Source organism: Ambystoma mexicanum, chromosome 10 (assembly GCF_040938575.1).
Source record: "Ambystoma mexicanum isolate Mex_15411 chromosome 10, UKY_AmexF1_1, whole genome shotgun sequence".
Taxonomy (NCBI): Eukaryota; Metazoa; Chordata; class Amphibia; order Caudata; family Ambystomatidae; genus Ambystoma; species Ambystoma mexicanum.
In genome coordinates, this window is record NC_090932.1 from 1293436057 (window position 1) to 1293463659 (window position 27603).

General features: G+C 49.2%; 1 protein-coding gene across 2 annotated transcripts in view; it reads right to left on the reverse strand.

The window, feature by feature from the left end:
- The window catches only part of LOC138492254 (acyl-CoA dehydrogenase family member 11-like), a 1439352-nt gene that overhangs the window by 1247625 nt on the left and 164124 nt on the right, over positions 1-27603 (reverse strand). Inside the window, exon 2 of one of the 2 annotated variants that reach the window (XM_069619296.1) lies at positions 18711-19005. In XM_069619296.1, coding sequence (XP_069475397.1) covers positions 18711-19005 — 295 coding nt within the window. Of the gene's footprint in view, positions 1-18710; positions 19006-27603 lie in introns of those variants that run through there. The other variant, XM_069619297.1, reaches the window with a different exon arrangement.

The window sequence follows — 27603 nt, forward strand, 5'->3', positions numbered from 1 at the left end:
CAGCAGGCCGAGCAGTATGTTGCAGGAGAACAGGTAGATGGCCACAGGTAGCACACTGACGAGTTTGCTCGAAACGGTCACAGATAGCACGGCGACGAGCAGATTAGCATAGATCTCAGTGCTTCTCAGGTAAAAGGTTCAGGAGTTGACTTGCAAAGCACAAAGATGTTCTCATGAGACATATCAAGTGGTTTATAAAGTATTAGAAACAGGGGTGTGTTTGTGAATGAATGTCGTGTGTATGTCGTGGTATTATGTTTATTGCAGGAGGGGCGGCCTGCCTCGGTGGAGGCCTGCCTGGAGACACGGGGTCTGAGGAGGCTATGTGAGCGATGGCCCCTGGGCGTGGGATACCTTTTGAAGTGTACATGCTGTTTGGCACCTTGGCCGTTTGCGCCCGTGACAGCCCCCTATGCCAGCGCTCATCCCCGGGTGTGAACCGCCTTTGATAGAGGGGGTGGGATGGATGGGCCTGGGGCGTGCAGATAAGGCACAGGAAGACTGCTGAATGGAGATACACTTATGTGGATAGCAGGGGGGCGGCCTGCCTCGGGGGAGGCCTGCCTGGAGACACGGGGTCTGAGGAGGCCATGTCAGCGATGGCCGCTGGGCGTGGGATACCTTTTGAAGTGTACATGCTGTTTGGCACCTTGGCCGTTTGCGCCCGTGACAGCCCCCCATGCCAGCGCTCATCCCCGGGTGCGAACCGCCTTTGATAGAGGGCCTGGGGCGTGCAGGCAAGTGTGTGGGAGCGAGGGGCCATCAGGCCCCTCTCATCCTTTACTTCTCAGTAGAAACTCGTACCAAGTGCCTCCAGTAGTGGGTTCGCCCCTTGCCCTTATGTGATGTTAACTTTGGATGACATTTGCGTAGATGGGAACACTGAGCAGGACACGGGGTATCTATTTTTGTACCCCCTTTCCACTCCATCTTGGTGACCAGGCCTCACTGCGATAGTACAGCGCGCAGAGCACATGGCCCACACCCTCGTTCCCACTCTGACTGGAAAACTCCAGGAGGTATTTGCAACAGCTAATAAATGTAACACATCACTCTCTGAGATCACGGTCCTGCATGTGAACCGGCCTGAACCAAGCACATAGCTCGTTCATCTCCACAAACGTGTCCTTGCCCACGCACCCTCGCCAGTGGAAACTTACTGCCATTCTGACCCTGTGTCCCTGCAAGGTATTCTCTTCATGTGCCAGACCACTGACCACGCCATGATGCCCACCTAGCAGATCCCCAACTAACATTAGACCCCTACTGCAGTATATCGTTGCCTATCAATAACAAATGCCACATACCGGAGATTCTTGTGAGCACAGACCCACACTTCAAACTGTGTATTATAGTGGTCAAGACCCTTCACCCAAGGCCTGTATAATCCAATGTTAATTGATAGTCAGACCATCCACCTTATGGCGATTTGCAAAAAAAAAAAAAAAAAAAAACGCAAAATTTGCCATTTCCCGCAATTGCCGCTATAAATCATTAAATGAGCGCAAAAAAGACACGTTAGCTTAGTGTGTCTTTTTTCGCGCTCATTTAATGATTTAGAGCGAACACAGCTGGCTGCTGATTGCAGCAGCTTGAGGGTTAACACCTCGGCTCTGCGTTGCAGGCCCAGGATTGGGGGAGGGTCACGCAGGCCTGGGAGATGCACAGCATTTGGCTGTGACCCCAGGCACCTCCAAGGCTCATTGAGTGCCCGAGCTGACAGTTGGTGAAGCTAGCCAGGTAAGCACTGGCCTGTCCACTCATCTGCCCCCAACTCAGAGCACCCAAAGAGGCCACTGGACTGTTTTCATTCCCGGCGCTCGACAGGAAAGTAAATTACTTTCCTGTCGAGCGCCGGAAAAGAAAGCATAAACTTAATGCTTCCTGACACTCGTCTACAATTGGTATCATGCAGCCCAGCCTCAAGGCTGGGCTGCATGATACCAATTGAAGACTCTCGTAGCTGTATTAATTTCAAATTGCTTTACAATTGGTATCATGGGCTGCATGATACCAATTGTAAAGCAATTTGAAAACGAATACAGCTACGAGCGTTTGTATCATGCAGCCCAGCCTTGAATCAAGGCTGGGCTGCATGATGCCAATTGAAGACTCTCGTAGCTGTATTCGTTTCAAATTGCTTTACAATAATTGTAAAGCAATTTGAAACGAATACAGCAACGAGCGTTTGTATCATGCAGCCCAGCCTTGAATCAAGGCTGGGCTGTATGACACCAATTACACACAAAATTGGGTGTTAAAATTTATGAAAGGCAAATGCCATTCGTCCTGTGCAATTTTGGTGGTTATGCAAAGCCAATTTAATGATATATGCATATTTCACCTTGATATGCTAATTTCTGATGACATCACATGCCATTGCATTTGTTAATGAGTTCCCTCCCCCACTTTAATTTGTAGGACTTGACCCCTGGTAGTGTTGTGATGTTTCATTTCTGTTTGAGGGTGTGTTTAGTCACAATGTGTGGGTGGCATAAACAAGGAATTATGACCACCCAAGAGAGTTCATTGTTTGGCTAGGTATTATGGGCTTGCAGTTACTGCCACTGCATTGCCCCTGTGTCTTGGCCTCATGGATTCCTTCCATGGAGAAGTGTAGAGTTGTTCCCCCTCTCTCCTGGGGTCATAGGACAAGCGAAAAGCAAACCTATGGGCTTCAACCAGGGTTAAACTTTTGAATTCAAGCCTATCTGTTTATTTGCTCTCCACTTGTCTGCTGGAAGTAGTGGCACAGCACCATTTCCTTGGAGCTCATCAGGCTGTATCCCCCTTCCCCCACCACAATCCAAAATGTTAGGCTGTGGTGACTCGACCTGGCTGTCCTACAGAGCGCAGCCAGACAGAACACATTTTGTTCCTCACTAACAAAAGCCTTGCAATTACTTGGTTTTAGGCTAAAAAAGATGTTAAATGATATATTTTTCAACGTTAGAAAATGCCGCAAAAAACGCAGCTGGGTGCCGCAATTTTTTTCTTTTTTGTGCCGCAATATTTTCCATTTCATGCCGCAATTTTCTGGAGGGTCTGATTATTGTTGGAACGTTGCATTTCACCAAAGCGCCATTTAAAGTTAAAATCCTCGAAAATGCATCGTGCTGTAAAAGATAAATTCGCTAAGGTACGGATTGCTTAAACGGGAGCAGAGTCGGAAAGCGCAAAGAAAACGACACTCAACACAGCCAGTCTCTACTCTACGCACACACATGCACACACATGCAAGAGGCCCGTCTGTCTGCTGCTGTCCCGGAAACAAGGAGCGCCCATGTGACACACACACACACACATACAACAGACAACTGTCTCGTGCAGGAAGCCCAATTCTATCGGGATTCAATCAGACAGCCGCAGACCATGGCATAGACTGTAAACTAAAGGTCTGATTGGGTACTGAAAGGTGTGCAGCATCTGGTTGCTGTGCGAGGAGGCAGGGAAGCAGCCAGCACCATTTCAGCATAGACGCACCATTTCAGCATAGACGATCAGAGCCCCAGCCAGCGATGCACAACACGAGCTGGCCCGCTCCACCACCTCGGCCCTGCCATCAACATTGTTTTTTTAAAAAAAATCTTCATTCCCATCACTGCACTGGCACCAATTCCAGACCCACTAGCAGTGAACTTGTTGTGCCCCCAGCACTTGATTGGTTGCTCTTGCAATGCCCTCTGGTGTGTGGGGGCTGCGGGCAGGAATGGGGAGCGCAGTGGCCATGTGACTTTATTTTTGGTATAATGTATGTCCGCAGGGCAGGCTTCAAAACCGGCTTTATCTTTTCCCAGGTCCGCCCACGCCACAAAAAATTTTTTTTATATGTGCAAATGTAAAATAATAAAGACGTGTTTTCTGCCTAGCCAGCTCCCCCTCCAGGATGGGCACTAGACTCCCCCCTACCGCTCAAGTTGCAATCCCCAGACCCCCCCCCCCCCCGAACTTTGTTTTGTGTACTAGGCGACCTGCCAGTCTACCTAGTTCTTCGCTTATGGAACACTAAAATCTCCAACCGATCTAGACCTGCCTTCAGACCGTGGATGTGCTTGAGAAAACCCGTTGGTTGCAGGCTTAGTCAGAATGGCAAAATACTTAGCCGTTTGGGTGCTAGGCTTTCTCTTGGCAAGCTCTTCCTCTGTAGACAAATTATAGAGTGTTCCCCTCGAAAGGGAGGTCAAGAATTCTTTCTTGACCTTGGTTGGTGACTTTAATGGCGTGCATCCAAGCAGACCTGCGCATAATCCACTCCCACACAGCCCTCTCTACTGGCAATATCTAGGAGCGCTAATGGGGACTCTAGTCCTGTGCCACCAATTTGGCCTCCATCAGCCCCAATTTAAAGTCTGCCTGCCTGTTCAAGGGAAGACCATGAGCAAACTCAGCAATCTCTCGCCAGTTTGATTTGTTGCAGCCAATAAGGCAACCGCATTGGACTGCGGCAGGTGCATGGCCGAGTTAGCATAAACGTTTCTGCCAAAAGCTTCAAGCAGCTTGTCCTCCTGGTTTAGAATGGCCGAGGTGGTCCGAGAAGCTGAACCCGACCATGCTGGCTTAGAATAAAGCGAAGCAGCTGCCACCACAGACAAATGGGGCTGTGGGCGAGACACTAACAACGGCCCCTGCACCTCCAACTACCTGTAGCGTGCATCCAATCTTTTGCTTACAGCTTGACAGGAGTGAGGTTTAGCCAAGAACTTCTCATTTACCTCTAAAACATTCTTCCGGAGGGGGATGCCAGACAGGGGATGTTTGAACAGCTAAAACCTCTGCTAGGACACGCGCTTCGGGTTGTTCTTGCAGAGGAGCTGACATCTCTAAAAACTCTGCCAGCCCAATTGCAACCATTTACAAACCCTTTGGCTGAGGCCCTTGTCCTTTACGCCATCTGTATCCTGGTCCTTGTGTACAGAGCGCTTGTCAGACTGGCCCTGTTGCTGCCGGTTTTGGTCAGGTACCCCAGAGGCTCCGTCCGAACCCACCCCACAACCCTCTGAGCATTGAGGGGCTTCAGCAGGGGAAGATGCGGAAGAGGGGGTGGTAGCAGAAGTGGAATGGGTGGCTGAGGCACTGTAGGCAGGGGCAGAGACATTGCCGGTGCGAGTGGCACTTGAGAATCCTTGCTACTGGCTCACTAATGGAGACCGCTCGCGATCCCGCAGGCTTTTCCACTGAGCTACGCTTTCTAGGCCCCTCTATTGCCCTTTCAAATGATAAAGAAAAAGAAATAATAACACGCAGCTCCACGTGGTAGGGGAGTGCACAGTGAAAAAATGCTGCTGCAAGCAGACGTCCCGTTCCCGTCTAGTGGGAAAAAGGACTGAGGTGTGGCGGGCTCAGCGTGTGCCATCACGTCTGCTCTCACGTCTTGGTGCACATAAATCAATTACAATAAAAGGGGTAAGTGCTCGGTTTTTCTGCGGAGCAAAAGACTTCAGTCCCACCCCCATATGGGGACACCCATACAGTATGGAGCAATGGGGAAGGGACGTAGGAGTAAGGTCAATTATTTAGAGAGATGATAGGTTCCCAGGGATTTCTTCTTCTCACATGAAGGGAACTACCTACCTGTTGAAGGTAGATTTGCTTATATGAAGTAAACAGACCACATCCTGGTGTTGGTAAATAATGTTGGCAAAAAATTATTCTTTTCACAATGTTCTCAGTTTAAGTACCTGGATCCTTCTTAGGGAAATAGATGGTGAGGTTTCTAGATTCATCTAGAATAAGAGAACAGCAAATAGGGTCCAAATGTTTCCCAAAGAAGGAGCGTGTGCTTTACTATTACACAGATGGTCTTAAGAATACTAATACTCCAGAAAGTTAGTCAAAGGTTTTATTTTTCTCAGAGCCCAAACTACAGTTGAAACTGGGAATGTGTGGCAGTAAGACACCCAATGGCTGTCCCCAGTCTCCCTTGGGCTTTCCACCACCCTAGCCGCTGGTTTCCCCGTCCCTCGATTGGTAACTAGGGATTGGCAACCCCTTCCATCTGATATATTGACTTGAGTGATGGCCTCAGGACCTCAGCCTTCGCTATCCAACTCTTTTTGTGAATTTACTAGATGGAATCCATACCAATATCTCCTAGGATGGTCAGATTCTCAGAATGGAATGTGGCGACGTCTCAACTGCACAGTTTCAAGTATGCACCCCTTTCCCGGACTTGTATTCCTGCCCCTGATATTATTGCAGCACACTGAACCGTTGGGTATCTAGGTGCTAGTTACATTAGGAGACATCACAAACACAAGATACAGACAATAAAAGAAAGAAACGTGAAAAAAAACCAGGAGGCGGGGGAGGAGGGGTATCACAATGTCTTAAAGTCTTGGTTCGGGGAGCTTTACAAGCGGAGAGTAAATGGGAGGAGGAAAAGAGGAGACAGGTATTCGATTGCCATAGTGTCTTAGCTCAGGGAGCTTTTAGGCAAAGAGACATGCTTTTAGTTTTTTTCCTGAGTGTCCAGAAGAAAGGTTCTTTTCTCAGGGTGATGGGAAGATTGTTCCAGAGCTTTGTGGCCATGACAGGAAAGCTCAGTCCGACTGTGGTCTTTCGGGTGAAGGTGGGCGATGGCTGTTTGTGGATATTAGAGGGCGTCACTACTGTTTCCTAAGCAGTCCTCTGCTTAAACCAGGGAAGCTAGACTAGGGATGCCTGACCCCAACAATATGCAAGCATTATCTGATGCAGGCCACCTCTTGTAATAAACTAATTTAAGGTGCTGCGGAGCAGCAGAAGGATGTAGATGTGAGCTCTTGGTGCTCTGTGAGGCCACCGCAAACCTTTATAGACATCTTAGCTGAAGTTAAATTAGTTGGTGCCATGGCCATGCTAGTAGCGGAGAGGATCTGCATTTGCCTGCAGCTTTCCTGTTGAAAAACAGTGCTGGGAAACGTGAAAACGCAGAGGTTCCCTGAAGAAACGAAGGAGCAGCTGCCATCTTGCCAGTGCGCTGTGGCTTGCCGGAGGACGTACCGGCCCCTGTGTGGCAGCGCAGAGGAGTTTACTGGCCACAGAGGAAGGTTGACCCGAGTGGCACTGAGCGAAGTGGGCGAGGGGGCACCAAGGCGGCCATGAAAAGGCTGCAAAGCCAGTGGTGCCTGGTGGAGATAGAACGGGAGACACCCGATGGACAATGAACCGGGGAGGCCAGATCTGCTGCGCTCATCCCAGGAAGTCAGGTGCATGATACTAGCCAGTGGGCTGAGCATCCTGATGTTGGAGCCGACAGGTGGAGTGGGCTACGACCAGAGTGGAGTCAGCCTGTGGCTTTCACGGAGCAAAGTGGGGCAGGGACACCAGAGAACACGGAGGCTTGCAGCACACTCCCCGCAGAAGCTGAGGACCGGCCGCCATCTTGCCCGCACGCCAACTGGATTGGGGCTTGCTGGAGGACGAACTGGAAGAGTCAGTCCTAGCAGCGCGTTGAACACTCTGAAGCAGGGGCCCTCAGCGGGGGAACTGAAGGGGATGGAGGGGCCATTGCCGAGTCCTGGACCTCAGTTGAGGAAAAGATAGACTGGCTATCCTCAGACGTCTCCTTTCTGTGTCAGGACTTCCGTAAGCTTTCCTCAACAGTGGGGGGAGGCAGAACAGCGAATATCTGACACAGAAGATGCTTGATAACACAGAAGCTCAAGACCCTGGAAAACCGTCCAGAGAATAGCGAAGGGAGGTCAACACGGAACAATCTCTGCATCTTGGGACTACCACAGAAAGCAGAGGGGGCCCTCCATGGAACTTTTCCTGGAGCAATGGCTCACAGGCCTTGGGGTGCCGAAGAAGCTTTCCAACTTCTCTATAAAATGAGTACACAGGATTCCAAGATGGCCGCCGGCACTGTGTAGACGTGCCGACGGCGCTCTCCGGACCCGTGAAATGTAAGGTGCCCACCACCCCATTTACGGACCGGGCGACAGAACTGAGGCCCCCCCCCAGAGTGGCGGGGGTGACAGAGAATAGCGGATCGAGCCACCAGGGTTGAAGAGGCAGCGAGGAGGCAAGGCTGCGCTGAGCAATCGGGCGGGTGCCGGAGAGGCCGCCGAGGAGCGCAGCTCAGCAGAGCTAGGAAGGCCAGCCCGCGTTGGGGGACGAAAAGGAAGCGCATTCCCCAGAGAGGTGGAGGGCCGTGGAGTTGGGGGATCTCTGCGGACATCCGCGCAAGAGCAGCGCGAGACGGAGAGACGCCCTTGGGGAGTGGTTGGCTGCTGTCCCAGAGCCAGGAGAGCCAAGGCGGGACGTTCGGCTCTGCGGGCAGCCCGCTCCTGCTGGCGGGTCTGGCCACGCCTGGGGAAACGCTCTTGGGGAGCTGTCGGCCACTGACCTGAGGACAAAAGAGCGGGACCAGGGCGATCGGCCCCGGGGGCGGCCCGTTCCTGCTGGTGGACGCGGCCCTGCCTGGAAGGTGAGAGGTGTGCGGCCGGGATCGCCGCCGGACGCAGCCTCGCTGGAAGAGAGCAGCTGAACGGAAGACATCCGCACAGGACAGGGTTCCCAACCCGTTGGTGGTCTCCGAGGGAGCAGCAGTTCTGGAGGAGGTGAAGCAAGGAATCCGGGCCCGACGGGCTTCCCGTGTGTGGGAGGGCGGACTGGTGCTGCGGGTCCCCCGGACAAAAGAGCAGCAAAGAGGTGGAAAAGCGGGAGACCTCGTGAACATGGACTTGCGCCCACAGTCATTTGCACTATTATTCAGTGACCCTAAGTGAACTGTTATCGCGCCATCACCCCACGGACAAATAGGGGGTGGACGGAGACACGATCCACCCCCCCTGGAGAGTTGAGAGCCCGGTGAAGGGTGTGGGGCAGGTTGGAACCCTAGTGGAGCGGAGGCAGTTGTGCGCCCTGCACACCGTTCAGAGGGAGAAGAGACGAGAGGGAGGCCGGTCGGGGTGCTGGCTGAGAGCAGAGGGGGAAAGCCAGTCCCGGCCCCCTAACATTCGGTTGGATCGGCTGGGAGCTGTTGAGGACTGGATCAGGGCGACGGCCGTAGGACGCGCCTGCTGGAGAGAGGTGAGCGGCTTGTCTACGAAACCCAAAGGGAAAGGGGGGAGAGGATTGCAGACTGCGGGGGACGCCCCGGGCACTTTGCAGGCGATGTGGCCACCCCAGCCTTTGAGAGAAGGTGCGGGGACCCCCCGGGGGCTAACAGGAGAAGACCCCACGCAAGGGGAATCGGAGGCCATGGCCCCCATGCCTAGACAGGAGTTCCTGGGGGAACTACAAGCCTTGCAAGCAAACTTAGCAAAGACCTTCCAGGAACAATTCCAGCTGACGCGCAACGACCTGAATGATGCCCTTGGGGAAATGAAACACGGGCTGCGACAACTGGGCAAAAGAACGGATGCCCTAGAGAAAGGGTTCCAAGAGGTGGACTCAGACACGACAGCCAATAGTGAAGCTATAGAGAGGCTAGACATTGCCACCAGAAACCTCGAAATCCAAATGGAGGACCTAGAAAATCGCTCTCGCAGAATCAATATAAGAGTAAAACTGCTGCCGGAATCGGTGATGGACAAGAACTTGAAGGCGGTGCGGATATCCTGGAAGAGGACAGCCCAGAGAGGGTTGAGCTGGACCGAGTGCACAGAACTGGTTGACTATCTAAAGGCCAGACAACATGGCCGAGAGACGTCCTGGCAGCGTTTAAGAGGTATGCTCAGAAGGAGGCGGTCTTCAGAGCAGCAAGACAAAAGGAACCAATCATGTATGAGGGCCACCAGATTGCTCTCTATCAAGATCTGGCGAATAGTACACTCCTGAAAAGGAAGCAAATGGCACCACTAGTGACAGCCCTCAAAGAGAAAGATATCCGCTACAAATGGACTTTTCCTTTTGGCCTGCTTTTCGAGTGGGAGGGGACTCAAAGGCGGATCACCTCTCTCCAGGAAGGGTCGGATCTTCTGCGACTGGATCTCGAGGAGGCGCCGGCGGGAGCGGTCCAGAAACCCTGGAATAGTCAGCCGAGACCTCGCCCATGGGAATGGACGAAAGTTGGAGATAAAAGACGGACAGAAGCCAAGAAATCCAGCGAAGCACAAGGCGAATCTGGGACGGAGCCCTAAAACGGAGAGTATTGTCAGGGGTGGTGGGCCTCTAGAAGGGTGATCTGGCAGAAGGGTTGCAGGTGGAGCAACCATGTTGGAACCGTAAGGGCGGTGATGCCCAAGTTGGGAGCGAGGAGAGGGCGGGAAGGCCTAACCTTCGGGGGAGGCAAAGAGGGGGTCAAAGTGGGGGAAGGGGGGGATGGCGACTAGCAGTGGATGGGGGGCGAGCAAAGGAACACTCCAGGATAGCAATAGTCCTTATATGCTAGGAATCTTCTCAAGTGGCTAACGCATAACGTAAGAGGGCTAAACACCCCTCTTAAAAGGAAGTTGGAGCACTTTACGCTGAAGGAAAAGCCGGATTTCATGGGGCTTCAGGAAACACACCTGCTGCGGAAAGATCAGGGCAGGCTAAGGTTGCGAGGTTATGACCAGATTCTCCATGCCTCAGGCCAAAGCAAAACAAAGGGCGTAGCCCTGGCTATTCGTAACACGGTGGCCTTTACTGTTTGCGACACGATCAGGGATAAGGACGGGAGGTATATAGTGGTCAGAGGGAAATACCAAGAGTCTCCCTACACAATAGCCGTGGCTTATGGCCCAACTCAGGCCAAGAGCAGTTCCTCCAACGGGATTTAAATATACTGGAAGAGCAGAGTTGCGGCCAAATAGTCTTAATGGGGGATTTGAACACAGCATGGGACAGGGAGAAAGACAGAGCCGGCAGACAAGGGGGAGGGGCGGTGTTGTCGGGGGAACTGAAGGAGAGGATCAGCAGGATGGGGTTAAGAGATGTTTGGAGGGAATTGAGGGGGCAAGAGGATGGCTATACCTTTCTGTCAGGAGTCCATGGATCGCAGTCTAGGATTGATTATATATTGTTATCGGTAGGCCTACTGGGGAAGGTCCGGGAGGTCTGTACTGGTCCAATTGGGATAGCTGACCATAAGATAGTTTCCATGGTAATGGACCCAGGTCGGAGGGCTAAGGGGATTTGGGGCTGGAAACTACCAGGGGCGTTCTTGAGAGACCCGGAAACCCGGGGGCGTATTGAAGAGAAAATTAATGCCTTTTTCGAGATTAACGGGAAGGAGGACACGAGTGAGGGGATAAGATGGGATGCATTTAAGGCCACCGTTAGGGGGGAACTCATTGTGGCATCAGCCCACCGGGCGAAGCAACTGCAGGCACTAGAAGCCCAACTCGAGGCTGAAGTGGAAACGGCTAGACAGGCAGCGGGAGGAACCCCCTCCCGGAAAGCTATGCAAGCCTATAGGAAAGCGGTGGGGCAACTGGAGCTCCTACGCACGAAAAGGGCCGAGGGTGCCTTATTAGCAGTAAGACAAAAGTATTATGCTAAGGCCAACAAATCAGACGCACTTCTGGCACGTCTGCTGAGGGGCAAAAGGACGAGAAACGCGATCACGGCTTTGAAGGCAGACGAGGGGGTCCGTGTCACGAGGCAAGAGGGCCTGCAAAAGATATTAGCAGAGTATTATGACTCTCTATATACTTCGCCGAATCCCTGCGATGTCAAGCAGGAGCAATTCTTGCAGCAAGTGCACCTGGGCGAAATCAGTAGGGAAACAAGAGAATTTCTTAATCAGGAAATCTCGGTGGAGGAGTTAAGAGAGGCGATAAGAGACCTTCCGATACACAAAGCCCCGGGTCCGGACGGTTATACTGCGGCATTTTACAAGCTGTTTGTCACGCAACTGGCCCCACAGTTGACGTTGCTATATAACTCCTTCCGCCAATCAGGTAGAATTGCTCCTTCTATGGAGGAAGCAAAGGTTACCCTTATACTTAAACCTAATAAGAACCCGGAGGAGAGGACGTTTTACCGCCCTATAGCCCTGATTAACATCGACGTCAAGATCTATACCAAGATCCTGGCGAAGAGACTCGACCCCTTCCTCCCACAGTTGATACACCCTGAGCAGGCTGGGTTTATTAGGGGAAGGCACCTGCTGACAACATTAGGCGAGTGGCCCATATAGTAGAAAAGGTACACAAAACTAGCACTCCCTGGTAGCTTTGGACGCGGAAAAGGCTTTCGACCGCGTGGAGTGGACGTTTCTTTTCCGGGTGATGGAGAGAATTGGCTTTGGGGGGGGAGTTTATGTCGATGGTTAAGGCTAACTATCAGAACCCCTCGATTAGACAGACCCTCCAGAAAATTGCGGCATGAAATGGAAAATATTGGGGCACAAAAAAGAAAAAAATTGCGGCACCCAACTGCGTTTTTTTGCGGCATTTTCTAACGTTGAAAAATATATCATTTAACATCTTTTTTAGCCTAAAACCAAGTAATTGCAAGGCTTTTGTTAGTGAGGAACAAAATGTGTTCTGTCTGGCTGCGCTCTGTAGGACAGCCAGGTCGAGTCACCACAGCCTAACATTTTGGATTGTGGTGGGGGAAGGGGGATACAGCCTGATGAGCTCCAAGGAAATGGTGCTGTGCCACTACTTCCAGCAGACAAGTGGAGAGCAAATAAACAGATAGGCTTGAATTCAAAAGTGTAACCCTGGTTGAAGCCCATAGGTTTGCTTTTCGCTTGTCCTATGACCCCAGGAGAGAGGGGGAACAACTCTACACTTCTCCATGGAAGGAATCCATGAGGCCAAGACACAGGGGCAATGCAGTGGCAGTAACTGCAAGCCCATAATACCTAGCCAAACAATGAACTCTCTTGGGTGGTCATAATTCCTTGGTTATGCCACCCACACATGGTGACTAAACACACCCACAAACAGAAATGAAACATCACAACACTACCAGGGGTCAAGTCCTACAAATTAAAGTGGGGGAGGGAACTCATTAACAAATGCAATGGCATGTGATGCCATCAGAAATTAGCATATCAAGGTGAAATATGCATATATCATTAAATTGGCTTTGCATAACCACCAAAATTGCACAGGACAAATGGCATTTGCCTTTCATAAATTTTAACACCCAATTTTGTGCGTAATTGGTGTCATACAGCCCAGCCTTGTTTCAAGGCTGGGCTGCATGATACAAACGCTCGTAGCTGTATTCGTTTCAAATTGCTTTACAATTATTGTAAAGCAATTTGAAACGAATACAGCTACGAGAGTCTTCAATTGGCATCATGCAGCCCAGCCTTGATTCAAGGCTGGGCTGCATGATACAAACGCTCGTAGCTGTATTCGTTTCAAATTGCTTTACAATTATTGTAAAGCAATTTGAAACGAATACAGCTACGAGAGTCTTCAATTGGCATCATGCAGCCCAGCCTTGATTCAAGGCTGGGCTGCATGATACAAACGCTCGTAGCTGTATTCGTTTTCAAATTGCTTTACAATTGGTATCATGCAGCCCATACCACCAATTGTAAAGCAATTTGAAATTAATACAGCTACGAGAGTCTTCAATTGGTATCATGCAGCCCAGCCTTGAGGCTGGGCTGCATGATACCAATTGTAGAAGAGCGTCAGGAAGCATTAAGTTTATGCTTTCTTTTCCGGCGCTCGACAGGAAAGTAATTTACTTTCCTGTCGAGCGCCGGGAATGAAAACAGTCCAGTGGCCTCTTTGGGTGCTCTGAGTTGGGGGCAGATGAGTGGACAGGCCAGTGCTTACCTGGCTAGCTTCACCAACTGTCAGCTCGGGCACTCAATGAGCCTTGGAGGTGCCTGGGGTCACAGCCTAATGCTGTGCATCTCCCAGGCCTGCGTGACCCTCCCCCAATCCTGGGCCTGCAACGCAGAGCCGAGGTGTTAACCCTCAAGCTGCTGCAATCAGCAGCCAGCTGTGTTCGCTCTAAATCATTAAATGAGCGCGAAAAAAGACACACTAAGCTAACGTGTCTTTTTTGCGCTCATTTAATGATTTATAGCGGCAATTGCGGGAAATGGCAAATTTTGTGATTTTTTTGCAAATCGCAAAATCGCCATAAGGGGGATGGTCTGATTAGAGTAATGGTAAACAGAGTTCCCTCGAGACGGATATTGCTGCAGAGAGGGACAAAGCACGGCTGCCCGCTCTCCCCGCTGTTATATGCGATCTATCTAGAACCGCTTCTGCAGGCCATTAGAGACTCCACTGAGTTCCGGGGCGTTCCCTTTGGGGGAGTACAACACAAGGTTGCAGCTTTTGCCGACGATATGCTGCTTATGCTTTCGTCGCCAAACGAGTCTCTCGGAGCGAGTGTGGCCTTGCTGAAGACGAACGGAGAGGCCTCAGGATAAAAATCAATGTCAGCAAATCAGAGGTTTTGAACAACATTAGGAGCGGCAGAACGGGATAGTTTAAGGAGGAGCACCCTCTTCCAGTGGAGCCCTCGGGGGATCCGTTACCTGGAGGTGCGGATCACAGCTACCCTGGATGGATGGTATTCAGCTAACTTCCCCCCACTCCTTAAGATAATAAAGAGGGATTTCCAGAGGTGGAAAGATTTAAGGGTGTCATGGTTGGTAGCTGTTAAGATGGTTATACTCCCGAGCCTACTATACTTCTTTCAGGTGATCCCCCAACCGGTCCCGGCAAGCTTTTTTAAGAAGTTGGGGGTGCGGACTAGACATTTAATCTGGGAAGGGAAGAGGCCCAGGGTGGGGTCCAAGCTCCTGATGGCTCCTAAGGGAGAGGGGGGGCTGGGGTTGCCGGACTTTCAGCGATACTATGAAGCGTCCCAACTTCAGGTCATTAGGGAGTGGTTACATGACGAAGACGCCAAGCAAGACAAGTTATGGGTGCGAATGGATAGGGCGGTGGCACACCGCAGTTTGGCCGAAGTGCTGTGGCTCCCAAAGGCGTGTAGACCCAGCCATCTGTATCAGAGCGCCATTACCAAACTAATGGCAGACATATGGGACAGACTATCGGGCCAGGAGGGGATTACCACATTCCCGTCCCATTTTACCCCCATTTTCGGTAATGGAGATTTTACCCCGGGGTTGGAGAAGGGGGCATTTACAAAATGGCGGGAGAGAGGTTGCGAGAAATTGTGCGACATGTTCAGGGAGGGGGAGCTCCTTTCCTTTAATGACTGCAAGAGGAGCTTTGCTGTACAGGAGGGGGAAGGGCTGAGGTGCGCGCAGATACGCTATTGGGTCATACAGGCTCGCAGCCACCCGGACCCCAACACTATTTGAGAAATTCTTACTCTCCAATGATGGATCGAAAGGGCTCATCTCTAATATATATAAAATCTTAGTCGCCGCAAAGGCAGGAACGCAATGGGCCTACATGCGGGAATGGGAACGGGTCTTGGGACGTGAGATTGGTAGGGGGGAATGGGAAAGGCTTTGGAGGAGAATACCTAAGCTGGCCAGGGCGGCCTATTACAAGAATCTTGGTATAAGATACTGATGGGGTGGGACTATACTCCTGCACGGTTTCACAGATTTTATCCTGCTTTATCAGGGTCCTGCTGGAGAGGGTGCGGACTGGCAGGCACTGCGGAGCATATTTGGTGGAACTGCCCAAAGATCAAGCCCTTTTGGGGAGAGGTACAGGAGGCGCAGGAACAGGCATTTGGTCGGGGTGACGACAGAACTCCACTGCAGATCCTGGGTATGCGTGACACCGCAGGGGCTGGTGAGGATAGAGGAAGGGAGAAAGCAAAAGCGATTCCGACCTTGGCAGCTATGCAATTAATAGCGCAAAATTGGAAAGGACCCGAGGCACCTAGGTGTCAAGACTGGCTGAGGAAAGTGGGAAATCGTGGCTTTGGAATGGGCCACCTACGCCATGAACGACAAGGTGCAGACCTTTGCAGCTGATAGGGGAGAGGTTCTGTCTGTACTTAAAGGTGACTTTAGGGTGATGTGGTGCCCGCAGCGTTTAAGACTATTGGAGCTACAATAAACTTGAAGATACAGCCTGGAGGGAAGGAGAGAATCTAAGCTAGTCGCTGAGGGGGGAGGGGGACGAGTGGGTGGCAGAGGGAGGGAGAGGGGGGAGGGGGAAAGGGGTGTTTTTCTTTGACTTCTTTGACTGTTTTGTTGTAAAACTTAATAAAAAGTTTACAAAAATAAAATAAAATGAGCACAAAAAATGAGCACACAGGGTACCCACTGGCAGGCCTGTTCTGGGAGCCCACCCACGTACAGTGATTTCAAAGCTCCTGAATTATCAGGACAGGGACACACTCCTACAAATGGCCAGGGCCACTGGTCCAATTATATTCAATGGCTCCAAATTGGATTCTTCCCAGACTATACGAGGAAGTCCAGCGGGCAAGACAATCATTCGACTTGATGAAGAAAAAGTTGCTCTCTAGTGGCATCAAGTACGCACTCTTCTTCCCTTCACAGGTAAAATTATATTACGGGGCAAAGGCACTCTCTTCAGCATGCAACAGGAATCATGGGAGTGGTAGGAGACCAACGACCAGTCAGCACTGGCCCAGACAACATGGAAGGAGACGCTGCGAAAGGTGCCGGGACATGCAACGTCCTCGGCCCCGTAATATTCGCAGACTCAATGACTTCAGAGGACAGGGGGGACGGACGATTTTTCTCCAACGTATGGTCCAAGACATGACATAGCGGATAGGTCCACTCTTAAAGGCAGAGGAACTTCAGCAAATTTGGCCTCTGAACTGCAGATTGCACAGGCATGCTCCAAGGAGGGGGTTTTCTTTAGCCGTCTCAGCGAACGCTCCACTAGGTAGCCACATGGCATGTCAATTGCTTGTGCTCCAGTATTAAGCATAGGCTTGCTGTCCAGTTTCTTAACAGACACTCGCCAGACTTTGCCCTCCTTACTGAGACCCACTTAGCGGGGGTGCACAGCAAGTTCTTCATTAGATCCAACTACAGGACAGCCTTTCATACAGGTTTTGCTAGGGGGTCACGGGTACCCGAATCTTATCCATGAAAGAATGCCATTTTCGCTCATTGTGGTGCGGTCGGAGCCCAGGGGGGAGGTTTGTACTGATCCCAGAGGAAGCTATGGGCGGGGGGGCATATGCGGTATTGTGGCAGTTTACGCACCCCCTCCGCTTATGCAGAAGCTGCTCAAGGACCTTCAGAAGCTCAATGTGCAAGCGGACATATGTTTCCAGGGAGGAGACTTCAATGACGTTATGGATACAGTGTTGGGGGGCAGCAGGAACCCAGAGTTATCCACCAAACTGTGCTCTTTTGCCACAGCCATGGGCTGGTTGAATGCCTGGAGGTGTATTTACACATGGGCGGGGGGGGGGGGGGTCGATAAGACAGCGCTCGGCCAATCAGGAGGCTGGTGGTCGATTTCAGGAAATGCAGCAAATTTTTATTATAGCTGCAACAAATGCGGCCATTCATGCGTCGCTTTGTGGCTGGGCAAAGCGGTGCCATAGGGGACAGACTATAGTGCACCCATAAACTGTGCTGCGGGCAACAAAGTGGCTCCAGGAGTTTCTTCAGATGTCGGGTGAATAAATGAAACTAAGCAAATAAATGTAGCTAGCTTTTAAGCTCTGCGTTCGATAACCTGTAAAAGCTGCAGGCCGAGTGTGGCTGTCCAGGCAGGGCGTTGAAGCAGCAGGTCTGGAAGGGAGAAGGCTTCTGCCCTTCCTCGTGGACGACGCTGCATATAATAAGCTGCGGAGGATGATAAAAGCATTGCAAAGGGTGGGCAGGATGTCATTTGCAAAGAAATGCACACACATGAAAATAACTATTCCTCAATACAAGAATAGCGGAGTAAAGCCACATAAGTCTACATGTTGGAAAACCGGTCATTTAGCACAAGGTGGAGAATATTCCTACATGGTCTTTTATTGCTAGGTACGCTTCGAATCCGGAGTCCATGTACAAATTAAGGTCACTGTACTCCTTGACAATGCATTGAAAGTGGAAGTATAGATGGGTGTAAAGGGAGTGGCGGCCAAAGGATGAGCTGTTTCGACATGATGTACTGCTAAGGGGAGCCAACTTGGATAAACTTAAATGTACATCATCATAGTGCTTCTCGAATAGGTCTTGTGCTCTATGGGCGGCGACAGTGTCCCAGAAGAAACTAGGTAAGGAAGGAGAGAAAAATGAAGATTGAAGGGCCATTATAAAACGCAAAGAAATATTTAGCAGAGTGTTGCTGTTCATCTGTGACAGCAATACTGAAAGTCAACCTACTGTGCTTTTTTCTATTTTGACCTCATGAAAAGCGCAATATTGAAAAACAAAATCAGGTTCTTTATTTAGGACTAATGAAGGCCAACTAAGTTAGAATGGCATGCAGATCACAGGTAACACGTTTAAGGTCCCCGTGTTTAAAGGAAATATATACTTGTGTAAGGTAAGGCATCAGACTAGTCCCTGACAGACATAGTTGTAAACTGAGTTTTTAGGTGCTGCAAGAATGTTCAAAATTCAGAGTGATCATGCCTGGCTCAATTGAGCGAAGACAAAAATAGATCTGCTCACTGAATTCAGCCACATTTTCACTCAATCCCAAGACCTCGTTTTTTACAAACTCGGGTTCGATTGGTTTTCACAATTAAAGAGAACATGTAAACATATCAGATAAAAGGAGGCATAAAATCGCTGGTATACATAGTTTAATTTTGAGTACCTATGCATGTGTTAGCTGAATCTCTAATACAGCAAGTTTAAATGTACAGGGTTGAAAAGGTAAAAGGGGAGGAATAAAGCTGGGAGGGAGGGGAAGGAAATTAAAGAAAGGATAAGAGTTTCTGGAGGTTGCACGAACCTTGGGAGGCAAGTGTCTTCTCAGGAATCTTTGGAGGAAAGCATCTTCAAGATATTGGTTTCCAAGACTGGGCTTCGCTTGAAAAAAATTTCCAATTTGGCTTTTAGCAAATGGCATCTTCAAATCCTCCAGGACCCCCCTCTCCTGCAGCTCTACTTCCTCGTTGGGGACCAATGAGCTCCCACTCCGGACAATCATATGACATTCTGACCGGTATGGCTTCAGGGAGCCTCGAACCAAAGGCCCCCTATTGAAAGGAAAGTTGTTCATTGGTGGCAGATTTGAAAAACAAATCCTAAAAAACAAGTTAAGCAAAGGAAAACACAAGTTAAGCAAAGGAGGTAAATAAAAATAATGTATCAAAGCAAACACCTTTCAATGCACCATGTGGTGACAATGGTCAATCCCATAGCAAATCGCATCTGTTGATGGCAGATGGTTCAAAAGAGAAAGCATATTGTATGTTAAAAAGCTGGGTCACCGTTTAGACTTTCCTTATACACACATACCTTTGAAACCGTCCAAGTCATCAAGACAATAGATAACATTTTAGTTTATTTTTTTTAAACAAAAGGATTTTAAAAGATTGCTTTTTAAAAAAAAATAAAGAGTGCTACCATCCCTGCCAAGTAGCTCAATGATGCCCACTCAATTCCAAGCTCTGCCAGAGCTCCAGTCCCAAGATGCTGTATTCTAGTTCAGCTGCTACCTTTTATAATTGCTTTATCAAACTCATCCAAAACATATGCACTGTAGGAGGCAGTGAGAACTACTAAGAATAGGAGGAAATACTCATACAGTGAAACAACGTTTACAGGAATGTCATTTTAAACTTGGTTATTGGATCTTTTTCATAATCCTTTGACATAGCCTATAAATCTGTGCAAATATTTATGGGGATATGGACTTTTAATAACAAGTTAATATAAATGTTTTCTGGGAGAGGTACAGACTTATAAATGGTGCCATTGATTTCCATCCTTCTATGAAAATACACCAATGCACTAGCCCCACTAGTATCAATCTCCCTAAAAGTTATGTCGGGCAAAATACCCAGATGGGGTTGTGGCCCGGGAAGGTGAGCGGAAAAAAGACACAAAGAGGGAGAGACACAATCAAAAATAGGCATTTCACTTTGTCCTCAAATACGAAAGTCAGTGCCCTACAAAAAGGTCAAACGCCATGAACGCAAAAAGTTAGGCAGATAGCTGCATCAGGATGGGTTTTATAATCAAGAAGAATTCTTTGTCAAACTGAAAGTGGTAAACAGATCATGAGACAGAATGGAATTGAAATTAGACTTTTATTGTGCACCAAACAAAACTAAGAGGGGACGGGTTAGAGAACAAGTGAAATTAAAGTAGTGTAACAAGAACAAAATTAGTAGAGGAAATTCTGAGAGTTCAATATCACAACACCCTGAATGTCGGTGCAAAAACAGTTCAGGTTATATTATTGGGATTTAGCTCACATACTGCAGCCATGTGCATGGCCTCCGCGTGCGCTGGCAAATCTGAAAGAGTCGGTGGGCTTGGGAAGTTAGGAGGAGAGGGGAAGGCAAGATTGCAGTGCTTTGTGTAGAGGTTGCGGATTGGAAGTACCCTAAACTCTTCAGGTGTGTATCCTCTCTAGGTGCGAAATATAGAAGTCACAAAGGGATTGTTGTCCAGGGAGGTGGCCTCATACTTGTAATGGGAGTGTGCGTTGGCCGGCGGCTAAGTATGTCATTTAGAACTAGAGGTGTACAATTAAGTCAGTGGAGAAGGTCTTTAAAAACAGTGTGCAAGTGGCTGGTTTATGTGTGTGGTGAGTACAGTGGAAATAAATGGAAAGTTTGTCGAAGATGGTGGGCTGATCTTTTGGGTTTCCATAGAGCTGTGGAATGTTTTGTCTTCCTGTCAGTTGCACCATGGTGAGGGCATTTGGATTTTCATGGTTATTGCGTGAAGATGCCCTTTGTTGTGGTTTAGCTATTCTGGGAGACACGAAAGGCATACTCTTAGGGTGTTGGTGATGTGCCTTAATGTATTGTCTTCTAGTCAATATAGTCCCTTGAATTGTGTGCGTTATGTTCATGGCGTACAGCTGCGGCTAGCAAGGCGTTCCCTTAGGTTGTGTGTGTGGATCTACTGCAATGTGGTGATTAACTGCTTGATTGTTGTGGGTTAAACTTTGTCCCATATTTCCTGAATTTCAGGTAGTCTGTATGGTGAGGATATCCCAGTCTTTAGCCAACATGATGGAAACAGTGGAGGCTCCATGATTTTCTCTGCAGAATCCTCTGGTTTCCAATACTATGTCATTTCTTGATCTTTTGTCTGTGGTTGGTAGTGCGATTTTTGTTTTGAAGAAACTCTGCTTCTTGACCTTCAAGGGTTCTGTGGGTGATGTAGAGAGCCTTGAAGTGGATGCTACTGGTAGACAGTGGAGACCTCCAAGAGCCGGTGGTATGCGTTCCCTCTTGAGACACAGTAGTAATCTAGTTACTGTGTTTTGGATGAGTTTAAGTTGTGCAAGGTTGTCTGGCATAGTCGGTTCTAGAAAGAATCTGAGTTTACAGCCAGGTTTGTGTGTGCAAAAGAGGTTGGGCATAATTAGTCAGATTGACCAGAGATGGAAGAAGCAATTTTTGACTATTGCGTGGTACTGGGGTTCCAGCATAAGCCCAATGTCCCATCGAGATGCCTAGGTTCTTCATCACTTTAGATGGTTTCAGGAAGTTAGGTAAGGATGCCTGGATTAGGCGGAGCCAGTGAAACAATCCCACAACAGTTACACAGGTCTGGATTCCAAAGACCCTGATCAGCCAAAATCAGCTGTCTCAAACCTTGGCTGCAGAAGTCTTTGAGATGGACTGCTCTCTGGTCACCTCCTGCCCTGGTTCCTGAAACCTATTGGTATATGTTCCCTCGTTGGTCAATGGGTGGCCCCATAGGATTGGGTGTGTCCTGTTGCGGTCAACAGTATTTTTTGCCATTCTGTACGGGGTCAATTTCTAGGCAGTCATCAACATATTTCCCAGCCATGAGTAGTGTCCGTTTGGTGGCAGGAATGGGCTTCGCCCCTCTTTGCGCGTCCTGGGAGTTTCCAGAAGAGCCTCTCAATGGCTTATGTATTGCCTTGGTATTTAGTAGCTGGTCTCAATCTCTTGTGGAGAAGTGACGATACCTGGCGAATCAACACCATATGCAAGCATTGATGTACAGGTCGTTACCTCACCATTACCAGCGGTTGAAGACAAATTGCAAACAAAAGGGGGGCCAGGGGACACCCTTGTATCGTGCCCCTTTCACGAAATATACTTTCTGATAGATCCCATTTGCTCGTACCCTGGCCTGCGGGGTGGAGTATAGTAGTTTTACATCCTTAATGAAGTCATCACCCAAGCAGCGTGCCTCCATGACAGAATAAAAAGTTCCATGAGACTAAGTCAAATTCTTTTTCTACATCTAATGTTGCTGCAACTGCATTGGCATATGGATTCATTTGAGAATTAATTCCAAACAGGCGCTGAAGGTTCAGGGCAGTGGACCTGATCAGGATAAAGCCCCATTAGTCTGTATGAACCAGCAGCTGCATCACTGGCAGTAATCTATTGCCTAACACTTTGGCAAATATTTTAGCATCTGTATTAATCAGTGAGAGAGGATAAGATCCCATATGGTCTACTGGTTTATTAGGCTTGAGTAGGACCGTAATAACCGCCTTACCCATAGTAGGAGACAATATGCCCCGTTCAATAGATTCCTCCCAGACCTGCAGGATGAGTGGTGCTAAAGTGTGCTTATGTTCCTTATACATCTGATCCAATACCGTCAGTGCATAGGCCTTTGCATGATGGGAGTTCTGCGATTGCCCTCACCACGTCCTCCAGCTGTATTGGTGCTTTCAGGAGCATTGCCTCTTAAGCAGATAGTGTCGGCAGCTCATCTCCAGAAAGGAAACTGATTTGGAATCCGGTTTCGAATAAAGGTTTTACAGAGGTTCACAAATGCATTGCAGATGGAAGCACTTTCATTATGGATTGACCCATCTGGTGTCTGTATTCCTTCTATAACTCCTCCGTGGAACTCCACCTTCACTGCTCTAGTTAGAGCCTGAACCAGTCTATCTGCCTCACCATACTTGCGAGACATCACAGGTTTATTGATAACGTGCATTTCCAGCCCAGTTCAGCCAGATCGTGAAATCCAATGAGTTGCGCTATAAGTGTGCCTAACAGGGCTGGTGTGGGGCTAACACTACTGGTTTGAGAGCACAGATCTTGGTTTCCGACGCCTGTAAATCCGCCCCCTGATCGTCTTACGTATTCCACCAGAAGCAGAAAGTACCACCCCACTAACAAACCTTAAATGCTTCCCATATGCAGGAGTATGATGCTACAGAGCCGACATTGTTCTCCAGAAAGAGGGAGATATTTTCTTCACTAGGAGTTAGCAAATGTGTCCTGCAGTGCCACGGAAATGCAGTCTCCACAATGGTTGGGGAGACGAGGTCGCATTTCGGATAACCAGTGAGTGATCAGAGTATGTGCGAAGTAACAGCTCACATCCCACCAGTCGGACTTCTGGATGCCTGCTCCTGCAGGGTAATGGTCATCAGTTAAGCCCATCCGCATGGGGCTCTCTGCCTAAGGCCTGAACCAGGCCTCCCCCCCCCCCATCTTGGATGCGTCCCTTCCCCTCACCAACCCTCCTCAGTCGCTCCCCTAGTGCCTCTACGCCTTCCGCCCATATCCCCAACTCCTGTAATGGTTCTCGGCCAATCCATTTGACCGGGAACCCTTTCTTCAGAGACTTCACCCGGACAACCTTGCCCGGGGCAGCTGGTTAAAGAGCCCTACACGCACCTAAAAAGACACTATCAGTCTCAATAGTAGGAAACAAAAACACCAAACAGTAAACATTATAGAGAGCGTACGCAGTTTTGTTAGAACAAAAAGCCTTAATTAGTATTGCCTTTCTGACAATTAGTTACCCTTTCATTTCTTGCTTGTGTGGGATTTAGCAAAGCACATCTCGGATTTGGGCAGCTCTCATTACCAGTCTGCCCCTGTACACCCGTGGACGCCCGACAATACACCCTATAGCGACAATCAAATAAGGTGGTATGGGCGGGGAGCACAGCCATTACTGTGCTCCAATGAAACATTTAGAAAGAATTGTTAAGAATAGCCATGCATCACATTTAGAAAGAATTGTGATGATCAGTTGTGCTTCACAATCCTTGCTGCGCACAGAGGGGCTTGCAGGAGCAGCTAATGTATTTCTCCGAGGAATTTGTGGATGTGGCTAGTGTTTGGGGGGATTGTGGGGTGGCCAGTGTATTGCACTTGGAAGAATTGGAGGGTTCATTGTGTTGCACCTGGATGAGCTTCAAGGACATACTTGGAAGAACTTGGAAAGTAGCCAATGTACTAACCACCCTGCTCCTGTTCCCCTCAAACATGCATCCAGTGCATCCTATGGGCTAGCCAAACTACACACACCCAACATAACCAACACTCGCATACAACAAACAACCCACTGTAAGGAAGGCATGGGATCAACAGTAAGACGGACACAAGTGACCACAGTTCAAGGATGTTAGTCACACCCTTGTTGAAGTTCAAAAAACGCCTATCTAATCCTAAAGCTACAGATGGGAGCAAGCTATGACCATTAAATAATAATGCAGTCCTAGTGGAGTCTAGTCAAAATAAAAGGGCCTATACTAAAAAACACAATTGCCTATCCTTACCGCTAAATACAAATAGTGTGGGGTAGTGGTCATGTAAAAGAAAGAAGTGTTCACAAAGCGACATGTCAGGATGTTCAGGCCATTGGCCTGCCTTCCCCACGTTTTCCGCAAGGGACAAGCGGGTTCACTTGAGCAAACCACACATTCTTGCTTTTTCCGCAAGAGGACACAGTTCCATTACCAGCATCAGGGCCTTCTGTGCCGAAGTCCCTTTACTTATCAAAGTCTCTTGACACAGAGGACCTGGTGTACCAAAAAAGAAAACACAAAGTTCCTTTTCTCTTAAAAGGACTCAATTCAAGTGATTCACCCTGGATTTCCTCAGCCAGGCTCAGAACCCTTTTGTATCACGGTCATTACTGTGGATGCCCCCCCTCCCCTTCTGGGCTCAGATCAAAGACTTTCGAATGTGAGTTTAGCTTCACCCGTTGCAAGATCACTTCGATCTAAAAATTCCATTTTCACAGTTGCCAACCAGTTGGATACCCAACAGACTTTCGAATGAGCACCCACGTGGCACCGGACCACTCGGTCTACGGTATCTTTTTTGGCCTCCAAAGTTCAGTCACTCCTCTGGTTTTCAATTATATTTGCGTTGCTCGTCACATACGTTTCACACACTGTTCTCTTTAGATATCTTCATACATTGTTGCCACCTGCAGCCTTGGTCTTAACAGAGGCTAGTCTGGCATCAGTCTCTCTGAATCACCGGCTGTACTGTCTTTACTGGCACTGTTTTGTTGTAGGAGCCAAGGACAGTACCACAGCAGCAATGCTCCGGCCCGCCTTGGTTATCGACGCAGGAGAGCCCTGGGTACCTCAGAGACATCATTTCTTCAGCTTTAGTACCAGGTATTAGGTTTCTTACTTTCCAAGGTTCACAAAAGTAATGGTCTGAAAAGGTCCTTGGTACTTCCCTCTTTGCAACTCTTTCTGGTCTCGCCGTCTTTCTCCTCGTATTTAACTGCCATCTTGGAACTGCTGCTTCCTTGTGTGCTTTACCTTGCTCAAAGTGCTTTGGTGCTCCGCCTTTTATCCGTTTGGGGAGGTGCGATGGAACTCAGGTGTGTGTTATGAGTAATGGCCCGACCATTGTATTGGGACATGTCAGGTAAACGGCTCTGGTGTTAGTCTGTTTGCGCTCAGGGTGAGCTGTCCTTGAGAAAGTGTATCAGGAAAGGGCCGGGGGGGGGGGGTTGGTTTGGTTCCAAAGTATCCTACCTGTTAGGAGGGGGAAAAGGTGTTACAGAGAAGAGGATACTGAGTCTCACCATCCAGTGTCCACCTCCTACTCCCCAAAGACCCCTCATCCAATTGATCCTCCCACACTAGTCCACCCCCAGGAACCAGATCCAAAAGGGATGGCCACGTCCTGGCCACCTGGATGACAGAGCCCAGGGGACTAGCAGGTGAGACACCTTCAGGTTTCTCACATCAGACACTGGGCCTTACCCTTACGTATACAACAAGTCAGTGCACGCAATCAAACTCGTCAGCAAGCCAACACACGCAGGCACCAGTTTTCCCTTATCCCATCACTCTTCCCTCTCTAGCCGACCCCACCCTCTTTCTTGCAGAGCCACGCGAGTGCCAAGGGACCATGCCAATGGTAACGGTGCGTGGTATAAATATTGTTAGGAAGAATTCTCATTTCATGGATAATTTCCCTTACCTATACAGTAACCCCAGCAGCTTTGTTGGATTTGAAGGGTTTGTTTCTTTTTACCTGCTAAGAGTGAGACTCTTTTTCCCACTCTTAGGCATTTTTGCTACGTGTGTTTTAGGCTATTTTTGTATTTAATGCCTATGGGATCTTTTCTCTCACCCATAGGAACCATCTTTATGCACATGTTTGACACAGCACCCTCCGTGCAGTGACACAGGGGTGTCGTAGCGACCCCCAAACATAGACTCCATACCCTGGGACTGACTACTGTCTCCCAGGGCATGTAAAGTCCCCAATGACTTTACTAGTCGATTTCTATGAACTTAACCAGTACACCCCATCTTAATATGGAAGTACTGGAAGGGGTTACTAGTTTCCCCCCCCCCCCCATGTTCATTTTCGAAAGGGTACCTTAAAGTCCCCCTCTACAAAGTTTCGGGCTGGTGGCAGTGGTTACTACCTTTTATATTCGACCGGAAATATTTCTCTATGGGATTTTCCCATTGTTCGAGGCTACCACTTTTTCTGACAGCCTCTAACATACCGCCGGTTTATTTTATTATTAACTATATTCCGGTAGGTTTTATTTGCCAGAACTTTGATAAAACTTCTTTCTCGAGTCTTACTCAATTTTCCTAACCCAGGTCGGGGATCCTTTGTTTGTCCTTTTGGCGGGCTTCTGCGTCAGGGGTGTGTCTGTTTGGGAGGGGGTGGGGGGAGTAGAATCCCTGGACAGAGTTGCCACAGCAACTCAGGTCGCACTCCAACCTGATAGGCTGGAGGGTCTCCCGCCAAGAAGACCACTCCACTGTGTGAGTGACAGGTAGGCTGTATGAATGGGTCTCTTTCTGCATAAAAGCAGGGTCCTGAGGACTGGAAGAGCAAGACGTTGCCACTGGAACTATGGAACCGAAGGGAAGAGAAGCCAGAGACATCTTCAACATCTACACCACCGGTGAAACACTGCCGGATCGTCTCACCACTTTTCTTCCACACGACGAGAGGAGATCTTCAGCGAAGTGCCTCCTTCCCTTGAGCTGGTGTGGTCAACCAGTTCACCCATCGCATCCTCGGACCTGCCTTGGTCGACTCGACAGTGCCCTGCACTTGGAGACCGGATAACCAGGCAGCTATCGACCCGGACCACGATTAAAAGGAGCGTACCTTTTAAACTTCGTTTGGCAGCACCGCGGCTGGTTTCATCCCTGGGTAGTGCAGCGACTTGAACCTTCCTCCACAACGAGAGCCTCTCTTCCACTGTTGGACCCCTCGACCTGCAGGAACAACCACCACCGCAGGAGCCACTTCTCCACGTTTAAGGTACATTGTACCGCCAGGCCGCCCTTTCTCCGTGGTAGCCCCAAAGGTGTTTTAAATCCTTTAACTACTTGTGGGGTCGGCCACCCTCTCTCTTAACATGGTCTTTCGCCTTGCATCTACCTCTTCAAAAGTTTTCTACTAAAGTCTTGACTGCAGCTACAAGAACAT